This window comes from Ursus americanus, chromosome 17 (genome assembly GCF_024610735.1).
Source record: "Ursus americanus isolate L20-20 chromosome 17, mUrsAme1.1.p, whole genome shotgun sequence".
NCBI classification, from domain to species: Eukaryota; Metazoa; Chordata; class Mammalia; order Carnivora; family Ursidae; genus Ursus; species Ursus americanus.
In genome coordinates, this window is record NC_142143.1 from 11942367 (window position 1) to 11954338 (window position 11972).

At 48.0% G+C, this 11972-nt stretch overlaps 1 protein-coding gene across 23 annotated transcripts in view; it reads left to right on the forward strand.

Moving 5' to 3' along the window:
- RBFOX2 (RNA binding fox-1 homolog 2) overlaps positions 1-11645 on the forward strand; it is a 271018-nt gene extending 259373 nt beyond the window's left edge. For 13 of the 23 annotated variants that reach the window (XM_087868764.1, XM_087868762.1, XM_087868763.1 and 10 more), the window contains 4 exons: positions 398-429; positions 4068-4156; positions 4493-4565; positions 6115-11645. In XM_087868764.1, the coding sequence (XP_087724890.1) occupies positions 398-429; positions 4068-4156; positions 4493-4565; positions 6115-6169 (249 nt within the window). In that variant the 3' untranslated portion in view covers positions 6170-11645. Of the gene's footprint in view, positions 1-397; positions 430-4067; positions 4160-4492; positions 4566-6114 lie in introns of those variants that run through there. The other 10 variants (XM_045780166.2, XM_045780160.2, XM_045780161.2 and 7 more) reach the window with 4 other exon arrangements.
- Positions 11646-11972: the final 327 nt, after the last annotated feature.

Consider the following 11972-nt stretch of genomic DNA (forward strand, 5'->3'; position numbering starts at 1 on the left):
GGCAGGGATGTGTCATGGATATGTGAAAAGACAGACCGCTTAGGCCTAGGAACTACGTCCGAAGAACCCTGGGCCACAATGGATGGGTGCTGCCTGCGGGCTGGCGCCCAAGCTCACGCTGCGGGTCAGGACCGAACCACACTAGCAGGGTTAGGAAGGGTGCCTAGGGGAGTGGTGGAGTGGTGGGAACACTCCGGAGGCATTCACAGTCAATTACAGAGGAATAAGAAGAGAATCCTTTTAAAGGGGCACGTGTGTATTTGGACCAGGCTCAGCCATGGCCAAACGAATCCAGCCATCAGGGTTCCAAAGAGCAGTCCGTGTGTGCCCTCCTACACTAGGGTGTGCTGTGGCCATGCTAATCCCCATCTTTTGTTTTATTTCAAATCACACACAGATAGAGTCTGCAAACTGCGTCAGATCCAACAGGTCTGATTGTGTGTAAATACATATGTCCTTTTCAATTTTGATTCTTAATGGTTGCTTCAGTTTTGCATCAGTGCATGGTTAAAAGCAAGACACATCAGCTATTTCATGACTTCATATCTCCAAATGAATTATTTCTCCTCTTTTTTTTGTTTGTTTGTTTGTGCAGTCAGCTGAAGACATGTTAACATCTCACTCTAAATCTCTCAGTGGAGTCTCTGTTCCCTTCTCTGATATAACAGATGGGTTACTGCTTGTTATAATTATTAACATTGTGGTGTGGGCCAGGGCGAGGGTGGGCGACCTTGACTCTTTCTCTGGGCTGGGGCGGGCCAGTCGTTAGGGTCTGGAATGTTAACTCAAGTGGTGACTGACTGTTTCCGTAATAGCAGGTTGTTGTGGCTGCACGCTCTAGTAATTGAGGCTGTGTACTTCACCGAGCTTGTGGTAGAGCCTAGGGCAAACCGCTGTCCCAAGAGAATGCTGGGATAGATAGAGTTAGCCAATACGAGTCTGAACGTGGTGATTTTGCTGGTTGTTCTAGCTCCAGATGTTGGCATGCTTAGTTTTTAATGTGATTAATAAATGTGGCGCCATCCCCCCCCCACGCCTGAACCCCGTCTCTCCTACTCCCTTCCCCACCCTGATTCTTTTTGAAAAACTTAAGAAACAGTAATGAAAACCTTGGTGTTTCAAACTGCACTTTGTTCTCATGTTCTAGAAAAGATTTCAGACTTGCTAGTAGAGGTGAAAGTTGAGAAAACAATTTCTTGGCCTGGAAGCTTGATGCACTCCGAAATCGGAGTAGAAATAAATACATCTGAATTTTCTTTGTCTTACAGTGATATATTTTGTTTAAAGCAGCAGCAGAAATGCTTTGGTAAGACTACATCTGAGAGAAGTAGATCCATGATATACAATTTTAACTTCTCTAATTTGGGGATAGTCACCAATGAATGACCAAATTAGTTTATTAGAATATTATCTGTCCATCCTAAACATAGCCCCCCCTTTAAAGGACCTCTCTGTAGCATCACTGCAAGGTAATTAGGAGAGTAGTCGTGTTGAAATATTACCAGCTTAAAAAAGAAACATTAATACAGTTTTTCTTAATGCTAATATTCTTCTCAGGCCTTTTGTTGGCAATAAAATATTTGTTTTCCTGTCCTGTTTTCCTGAATTTAAATAGCAAAAACCTCATCAGATTCAAACTCCAAAGTCTGAGTTCCTTTATAATAGAAGGAAACCACTGCAGATAGAGTCTCCCCGTCTCCTTCTGGTTTGGAAGGAAGCTTCTTTCCCACAGTCTGATCCATTTTGAATTGCGGTTAATAATAACATTACCCCCAAAACCATTGCAGTTCTGATGGCTTCTTACAGGCTGAGGAAGGTGAGGGGAAGTGGTTCTATCACTAACCTCATTCAGAACCTCTTTTTCCAGAATTAGTGCAGCACCTGCTCAAAGCTATGATTTGATAGAATCCCTAGTATCTCTGACTGTACTGAGACTTTCTGAGAGTCGGGTCAGGACTTTGGAGCCTCCGAATCCCTTCATGACAGTGTATAGTCTGCCCGATGGCAGAGAACTTCAGTTTTTACAATGTTTTGCTCGGGTAAACATAAATTGGGCTTTAACTGCTTTTATTACCTTGACTTATTAAATTTTTAAAGATTATTTTGGTGTTTGAAGGAATGCTAAGGAGACAAACCACGTACTGCTTGTTGACCACATTATCCTTGTTTGCAAAGAACTTTTACTAAAATCAGCCCTGTTGTAAACTTCACACTGGCAAACTTCAGTCCTAAACTTCATGGAATCATCTGTAGTTAAAAATTGAGCCTTTAAAGGTTCACTTAAAGCTTAAATATAAAGATTAGCTTGTTGCTTTAACAAATGTTTTTCCTGCTTTATGTCCTCCTTAGAAGTTGAAAAAAAGGAACAAGGTAAAGAGACCCTTCAGCTGATGTCTAATGTGTACACGTGTAGGTAGATGGAGTTACAGACATGGATACAGCGGGGTGTGTCACGCAGCCTGGGGTGCGTAGCTTTGCCCCGACCGGCCTGGCCTGCCCGTTCCCACAGACCTTGCTGGATGGCAGAGCGGATGTGTTGATCACACACAGCCCGAGGGTGCTTCCTGCCGTGTTTCTGTCCTCTACCATTTCATCATCAGGGTTGAGTAATGTTAATTAGAATCTTCTGATTTATATGGATTTCTGCTGAAGAATTTGTAATTGAGAAAGAAAGTTTACTTTGCCAAGTGATTCACTTGAAGAACTCAGAGGAGTGGTGCGTGGCGACTGAGATGCGGTCAGGGATGCTTGCAGGGTCCATTTGAAGCTGCTCCGGATGGCTTCACGCAGTACACGTTAGAGAGCAGGAGTAAACTCCATAACGCGGTGTGTTCACTTGGAGAAAGCCTAAGTGAAATGGTGTCCAAGTGCACCAGCTAAACGTAGTTCTATCTGATAGGGAGAAGTTGGTCATAAAAATTCACACGTGAATTGGGCTTAGGTGAAATAGATGAATTCTAGAAGAGTAAAGAAGAGAAAAACATAGGGCTCGCCACTTTTAAAATAGCCTGTCTCACGTGGCGCTTCTTTTGTGATTATCTTCGAAATACTTAATGGGGGTACATATGGTTCACCCTGACAGTGAAAACCTTTGGTCCCCTAAACTGAAGGGAAGAAACAGGACGTGGCAGTCTGAAAGTCTCCAGGACTGAGAGGATATTGGGCCCATTGGCAGAAGAGCTCCAGAGCCTGCTATGAGACTGGAGTGTAATAATCTCCGAATCTTTTGGGAGAGGAGAATAAATGCAGTTAAATGCCCGGGGCGTGGAGGGAGGGCTTCCTCACCTAGGTGAGTCCCACTGCAGGGTCCTCGGCCGTTTGTAATGGGATTTGTCTGAGTCTGAAACGTAGATCAGAGCTGGCAGGTTTTTTCTGTGAAGGGCCAAGTGGTAAATATTTGCAGCTTTGGAGGCCAGACGGTCTTTTCACACCTGCTTCCAAAAGCAGGTAACAAACTGCGTCAGCCCACAGATTGACGTTTGCCAACCCCTGATCTGCACTGCGTTTTCCTTCTAAATGTTGCCTGGTTATCTTAGCCTGTTGGCAAATGTGCGAGGCCTGTGGAGCACAGCTCCGTAGAGGACCTTCCCATTACACACCGGCCGTAGTCTCCGCAGTGAGTCCGTCCGAGAATCTGAAGTTAACACACACAAATTTAGTATGTTCTAGTTCTGTCATTTGTATTCCCTGTCAAGTAAAGTTCTCCTGACTCCCTGCACATATTTGCCCTGTTGGAAGTCCCAGCCACGACTGCGAAGTAAGACAGATCTGAAATCATCTCTTCCTTTCTTAAATCTAAGAACAGGTCCTAGAAGAGAGCTAGCTGACTTTTGTTACCGTCCCAAATTGGAAAGCACATCCGGTCACTGGGTGGAGCTTCATTCTCTGCCAGAGAAACGATGACATGCAGACCGAGGCAGTTTGAAACATTCTCCTCCCACGTGTGTGTCTGTGTTTGTGTCTGTCCCCGTGTCATTGTGCGCGTACGTCTTCGTGTGGGTGGGCGTGTGTTCGTCTGGCCCTGGGGGGAGAGGGATCTGTAAAGTCAGTTCTCTTCTCTCCTGTAGGGCGGATACGCAGCCTACAGATACGCCCAGCCCGCGACTGCAACCGCGGCCACAGCCGCCGCCGCCGCAGCCGCTGCCTACAGCGACGGGTACGTGCGCCCGCCTCCCTCCCGTCCCCACTGCTGGGATGGCCCTGTGCAGGCTTTCTGCGGGCGGGGGCTGCGGCACCCCGCTTGCGTACTCTCCTCGTCCCTTTCTGGCTTTGACCCCACTCTCCCTCTTCCTCATCCCCGACTCCTTTCTTTGCCATTGTATAGCGGTTCTTGAGAGTTTCTCAGAGTTACTGCATTTGGGAGGAGAAAGAGAAAGTGCCCCAGTAACATTCCAAGACTGAGTGACCCCCAAGTCTGCAGCACAGTAAGCCCTCTCGTCGTCATAGAGCACAGCCTTGGCTTGATCTCCCTGATCGTATTTCTTCTTTGCAGCTATGGCAGGGTGTACACGGCCGACCCCTACCATGCCCTTGCCCCTGCCGCTAGCTATGGAGTGGGCGCTGTGGTGAGTATTACGTGTACCTTTTTTTTCCTTAACCACTTGACTCTTTTTAACTGACCTACAGATTCCAAAAGATCTAGAGAGGTAATAAATTCAGCCCTTCTTCCATTGCCGAAGTCCTGAAGCCGCAGAGGACTGTCTGGAAGGTTCACATCACCTTCTTTGTCTGTGTGTTGTAGTGCAAGCCGCTTGTCCTGGTGAAGGGCAGGGAGGAATGAGTAGTGACAGTCTGCCCTGAGTAACGGCATCACACGGGAGAGGAAGAAGGGAACAGGTTGACATTTTATATTGGCTCAGCTGTCGGATGCATGCCGGTGGCTTGGTTTAATTGATAGGTGTTAGGGAAGACGTAGGGGCATGAGACTCTCCAGCTTTCACAGTAAGCTTTTCAAAAAATGGACATTAGTTTTCAGATGCAGACCCCAAAGGCTGTCTGTGCCGTTCCTGAGCCTTCTGGCATTAGTGCTGGAAGTCACCAAGTGAATGCCTTACAGACATTTTTTTATCATTAACATTTGTGGCAAAGTAGGGTATTTTCCTGGAAGTGTAGGCAAGGTCCATAGAGCTCATCTAGAATAACTCCCCACCCCCACCCCCACGCCCCTCCAACCAAACCGGAATCCTCGCGGCACTCTTTCTGTGTCGGCCTGGACACCTCCGGGCCGCAGCAGAGACGGGCTGTTCTGCAGCAACATCCCCCGTGTTCTCAGCCGGGCAGCAGCCTGGGAATGTGGACGGAGGCGTTCGACGGGGAGGCGGAGTGGTAACTGCAGTGTCAGACTTAGGGGAATGTGAGCGCGCCCGTCATTTCTCACACTCCGTTTCTGCTGATTCGAAGATTTGTGGGAGGAAGTAACAGGGTCCTAAGGGAATGTAGGTGTGGAATGGAAGTAGAGACAGACAAGATGGACAGTGACGGAAGTTCCTGAGATTTTATGTGCCAGAAAGCTACAAGTCCTATCCTGATAAAGGAACAAAGCCCAGTTAAAACTCCAGAGAGATAGATAGAAATAAATTCAGGTATGTCCACAGGCAGCCTCATTGGCACGTGTTCTAGATGATAGAGGAGCTAGACTTGATGGGTCGGAAGGTTGACTCCGGCTTGAATCCAGCACCATCTCAGACACGGTGCTTGACAGCCAGTGGTCAGAGGGGCCTCTTCCCCACGGACAGGTGACGTGGACGAAGGTAAAGTCAGCTAGCTGCTTCAGCTCACCATCACGATGATGGGATCAAGGTAAACAAACTCTCGTGCTTTTAAACGTCAAATTGTTTACAGACCTGGTTTTAAACTGTGTTGAGTTTCCCTTCTGTGCTGATCGATGTAAAGAATGAAACAAAGCGTTGTCATACTCTCTTCCTGATATTCTCCAGAAGCGTCTTAGAGGCAGAAGTCGGCTTCCTGACTTCACTGTACTAGCTGGCTTCTTACCGTGGCTTTACAGCTTCGAAAGACGCTGTTTTCCCACATCCCTTTTCAGGACCTTTTCCTTCATTTTCAGTGCTTCTCTCATCAACCTTTTAATTATTTTTATGTCTTTAATTACTGCAGGCGAGTTTATACCGAGGTGGCTACAGCCGATTTGCCCCCTACTGAAGTGACGTGAGACCCTGCAAATGGGACAGCCCCCCAGTTCATGAGGCCTGGCTATTGCAATATTTACTAGTAGAGGAACTCTATAGCAAGATGAAGAGGAAAAACAAACAAACAAAAAAAAAACACAAAAAAAGAGAGAATACTTTTTTATACCTCACTATGTTCTTTGAATATGTATTTTTCCTTTACATTTCTGCCTTTAATTCTTTTGTTCCAAAGATTGTGCATTTTTTTCTTTTTTTTTTTTTAACTGTGGTAAAAAAAAAAAAAAATAATGCATTTCCATGTCTGTATGTCCGTGCTTAGCTTATTCTGTCAATCACGGAAGAGGCAGTTAATGAGGAAGGGGAGACCGTAGGAGCTGATGAATGCATGTGATCAGAAATCAGCAGACAGAGCTACCAAAGTGTATCCGGTGCTGAGTGGCTGGGGGAATGAGCAGAAGTGGAGATCTTTCTGCAGCGGGGTATTCTTCTAGTCTTCTGAGTTTCTGGTCTTCAGCAGGCAATTCTGATTGGCGATGGCTGGAATCCACAAGCTGATAGATGACAGGAGTTTGTGCGTGCAACGCAGGAGGATTAAAAAGACACTTTCCTCCCCTCTTCCCTCCTGTCTTCTCCATTCTTCTTACAATCATCTTACCTGCACAGCCTGAGACAATTGGCATTGTTTTTGGAATTATAGTATTAATATTTCCAAACATGCTCTCAGACTGTGGATAATAAACACCTCATTAGGAAACCGATCTCAGAATGAACTCTGGAGTGTGACAAAGATCATTCTTTTCTTTCCTGAGATCCTAGCACTCCTGCTGGGCTTCTTCCCCTTTCTCTGAACCACAGCTTAGCTCATCTGTCCTTCTATGAACTCCCTGTTCCCAAGTCCTCAAGAGTCAGGAATTTAGGACCGAGGGACAGGACAATAAATAGCCAGCGACCAGATTTCCCGGCGTGAGGGTTAGAAGTATGAAGTGTTGGGAGCCAGTGAAAAAGGGTAAAGAAGAGAAAAGGGATATCGGGTGATGTCTGGCAGGGCTCTGATAGTCCTGTGCTTTCTCTTGCATCAGGAGGTCAGTACAAGGTATGAAACCTATGAAGAGTGTTGGCAAAAGATATAGGGCGGCTGTCCCTGGAAGTTTGCAGTGATCGTGGCATGTACGGGCAGGCAAAGGCACTTTGTACTGACCAGCTCCAAAGCCATAGGAATTTCCATCTTCCGGAGCATTCTGTGAGCCACTTCTCTGTCCATGGTCTTGAGTTCTGCGTGGCCACTCCACCCGGCTTCTCATTATCCTCCAAAGACACCCAGCCGAGCATTTGGCCACTTGGCATACATGAACACTACAGGACATAAAATCCAGAGCCCCTGAGGTTCCTCCCCTCCTCTGGTGGAAGGAGGGTGTGTGACCTGGCAACGATCTCACCTGTTGCCAGAAAGAGTTGTGTGGTGACCACAGCAGTGAGACACTGCTATGGCTCCCAGCTTTGATTTTATACATACCGACAAGGTAGGGCAGAAGGTGTTTCTCTTCTAGCTATTAGCTGTTAATGATAAAGGCAAGGGTCCTGCAGCATTTCCAAAATGAAGGCATTAGAAAACAGAAAAGCACGGTCTGTTTGGCTCCCTGGTCTATTCACATTGGTACTAGGGTGACCTCTCACCCAAGGGATAGCTGCTAAAGGGAGTAATTCAGAGACATGGAGCTTCCGGTTTGTTATGGGTTTGTTTTCCGTTCGTTTTGTTGTTTTGTTGTTTTGTTTTTTTTTTTTACTCCTGCCTCCACACATGTTCTTGACTGATAACTGATTCATGTCCCTGAATTAAAATGACTGACATATGACAGCATCAAGCATTCTTTGTAAGCAGAGCGATCTATCCGGGAGGGACTGGCCTGTTGTGTAAAATACCTGTCTTCTCCCCCTGTGGAACGCCCTCTCTCCTGATGACCGGGGGAGAGGCTGTCCCTGAAACGAGGGGAGACATCAAGGAAGCTAGAGGCCTCGATGCAATGTTATGATTCCGGGGAGGAGTACATGGAATAGGGGACACCAAACTGCCCAGGGCCATTGGCCATTTTTAAGGGTTTCCCTCCCCAAGCCAAAGTTTGATTCGTTGCTGTTAAGACAATTTTTGTTGTATGTATATAAATATTTTAGTTAGAGGAAGGGGTATGGGATGTGGGGCTTTCACAGTCCTGGGGAATGGGGGCAGGGAGGAATTTTTTTCTTTTCTTTTGCTTTTGTTTTGAGGGAGAGCTTTTACTCACTAAAGAAACAGAAATTTCATGTCATGTTCAAATAGGGGCCATTCATAGAAATGGCAAGCCACTGCTCAGTGGAGACAAGGCCAAACTTTAAATGGCTGTGTCTGTCGCAGGGAAGGAGAATAGGGGAATGAGTTTAGTAATTTTCTCTTCTTTTTTCCAAGAAAGAGACAAGGATGGTAGAGAAGGCAGCTCTCACTGCCCTTTTAAACGAGGCAGAAGCTCGAGCCTGGGCTACCTTCACTGCATTTCAGTTCAGCTGGTCTGGCTGAGGCCTCCGCAGGCGAGCTCTGTGCATTCTGCTGCATTTCCAGGGATGGTTGTAATACGGCTTCCTCCAGCTCCCTTTTCTGAGGAAGAGCCTTCCGCTGTCGCTCAAGGGCCTCTGCTCCTCAGAGTCAGCACTGAGATGGGAGCTCTCGTGAGCACCTAGATGAGATCGTAGCGGCCTCCCCATCACCTTGTGAACTCTGAGACTCCGTACAGCCAGGTTCCTCAGAGCACCAGTGCTTGTCCGCTCCTGGCCCTGGTTCCCACTGGACTAGGAAACAGAGTCGGGAGAGAGTTTGGCATCTGTGGGTTCGTTGGAGGATGCTGGTTGATGATTCCAAAAAAAACACTGATGCTGAGTCACAGCACGAGAATGATTCCGACAGCTTTACTGTAGCTCACGACGTGGGCTTCTGTACTTAGCGTCTTACTTCTAGAAGCCGGGCTCCTTTAAAGAGACTGCTAGGGAAAACCTGTATCTCCTAACCCTCTTTCAGCCCAGAGAGCTGCCCTTAGGTCTTTTCGGAATCCCTTGTGTTGTGTGGTCAGTGCCCGCGAACCCGGCTCAGCCGTTGTGACTCATCGTTTCTAAGGCTCTCAGGTTTTCTCGAACTTCCCATCACCACCATCCTCCGACAGCCACAGGTGGGATTGAGCCAATGTTAGTTTTCCTTGAAAAAGAATGGGACTGGGGCTCACCTCTTAGTTTAAGGGGAGCTAGTGGAGATGATTCAATAGAAGCCAGTGGTAGCAGCTTTTCCTCAAAAGTCTGACTCCTCAGGGGCTGAACTGCTCTTACTTTAGGTTACCGTTCCTAGCGACGGAGCGGACACGTAGGTGGCATCACCCGCATCACCAGGCACTTAGCTTCCAGGCGGGAGGGAGGTGTAAACTTGGGGTGGAAGCCACCCCGAGCATCTGCCAGAAGGGCTTCATAAACCCGTTTCCCTCAGACAGGAAGACAGGGCCAAGCCGGGGCCCCTCTGGAAGGCACGCCAGCCAGGCGCGGGGAGGGAGACTGCTCTCACCCTCCCCTCTCACCAAGTCCAGCCTTCTCTGCTGCTCGCAACCTCTAGCACAGTAACATTTGCAGAATTGCAGATCCCACAACCCCCCCGCCCCCAGTGATAGGAAGAAAGGGACTTTGGGGGGTGGGGAAGGGGTAGTGGTGTTTTAAAAAGCAGAAGTTACCTGTTTGCACTGTTTTAAGATAGGAAAAAAGGCTAGTGGGCAAGGTGAACACCAGACGTAAATTTGTGTGTTTTTATTTTGTCATGCTCTTGAAAATGTTTGACCATTTGTAGTACACACCAGTGAGACTTGATTCTGTTACGTAAAACGCTATTTTTTTTTCTCTTTTTGGTAATGTTACTGTCCAAAAGCCTCTTCCCTCCGTTTCCCTTTTCCTGTGCACTTCCTCCATACTTGCTTTACTGATCAACCAGGCAATAGCCATCCAAGAGCTAGAGCATGAAGCAGGGCCCTTTCCAGGTAGGCTCTGGGTGTCCTAAGCCAGCGCGCGCCCTCTGGTTTCATGAGCGCAGGGGAGTCTGGCTCCTGTCTCTAACCTAAGGCTTATAGACCAGACTACGGCAAGTTCTCCCGTTCCTGAATCAGATGCACTAGGAATGAGGAGCCGAGGGCGGAGGGGATGCCTCAAGTTCCCCACGTTGGCTGTAGTAGCTGTTCTTACCACGTTACCGGAACTGTAGCCAGTTACAGTTTACTCAGGAAAACGGTAGATCAATTCAGCCATGGTAGTGCTGGTTGGCAGGGATTGGTAACCGAGAGAACGGCTCATCAGCCAAAACTCAAACCTTGCCTTTAAGGAGACTGCCAGCCGGGGGCCCCGGCTGCTCGCTGGCAGTCACACTCAGCCCGTGTGGCGAGGGCGCGGCCACACTGGCGAGCAAAAAGGGAACGTCAATTCTCTTTCCTCTCCCCACCCCCTGCCCCCTGTTACCAACGCCAGATTCCCAGGGGGTACATGCGTTTTTGACTTTTTAAAAAATGACTTTTGGTTTGGTTTTTCTGGGGACTGCTAAGTGCTTTAAGCAACATCTGTACCCCATCAAGACTCCCAGCTTAGGCATTTTCTGGTATTTTTCGGTTCACAGTATTTCCGTGTGCGCGTGCTTGTTTTGGCAGCTCGTTTTGGCTGTATTATATATCGAGTGATGAATTGATCCTCTTTTTTTCCCTAAGGGATAATTGTTGTTGTTTTTTTTCTTGTGTTTTAATTCTGCTTGTGAATAGCTGGAGCAAACCTGGGGCTTGACACACGTAAGCTAGGGCTGCAAAGTGCCGACAGGGCCAGTGGAGTTGACTTGTCCCTGACAGGCTGACCTACCTGCGTCTCTGAGCTTTTCAGTCCAAATCTTTGCAAGGCTAAAAACGCCACAGAACCTCTCCTCTTCTCCCCACTCCCCATGGCAGGGACGGGACCATCCCAACATGCGACATGCAGCTTCTCCGGCCCCCTCCCATTGCCATGGCAAAACAGGTACCTTTGGGGCATGGGGGCATCCCGTGGGATGCTTGTATAATTGACCACCTCGCCTTCTCTCCCCACCCCCCACCCCCAGAGTCCCTTCCTAGGACACCCGAGCTGCTTGCCCAGGGTCCTGTTTCCCTGAGAACTCCAGAGAAGCACCCCAGGGCTTTGTGACGGTCTCTAACTCCCTCCCCTTCTCGTTAAGAATCATATTGTATAGTAGCTTTCAGACCATACAGTATTCATCGGGTCACTCCTATTATCGAGTAGCTGGAATTGTGAAGGTCGGAGTAGTTAGAGCTTTAGCTTTTATTCCTTATTTTTTTGTATTACTATCCCTGTGTATAAATTATTGATCATGTTGCTGGCTTTTATAAACTCTAAGCGAAGGAGGAGCACTGCCTCTGCCTTTGCAAATGGTAATGAAGCACTGTTTTTAAATAAAAGAGAGAAACACCATCCTTTGGCCTGTGTGTGTGTTGATGGCGGGATCCCTGGTGCCTCCCTCCTGAGGCTCAAAAGCTACACCTTGGATTTGATTTCTAAAGATGGAGGAGAGAGGAGGCAAAGCGCGACACTTCTTAAATGGAGGGCACTCAGGGTCGTGCTGAGCCGGGGGGTAGATGAGGCCAGAGGCTGGCACGGTGTGAGAGCCTGTCTGGATTCGTCCAGGCTTGGCAGAAGCTGGTTTTGTGCTTCTGTTGCTGACCTCCTTTCAGCCTTCGTGCTCTCCTGGCCTCCTAGCCTCCCCCCTCCCCGTCCAGCCACTTGACCTTCCTGCCTCGC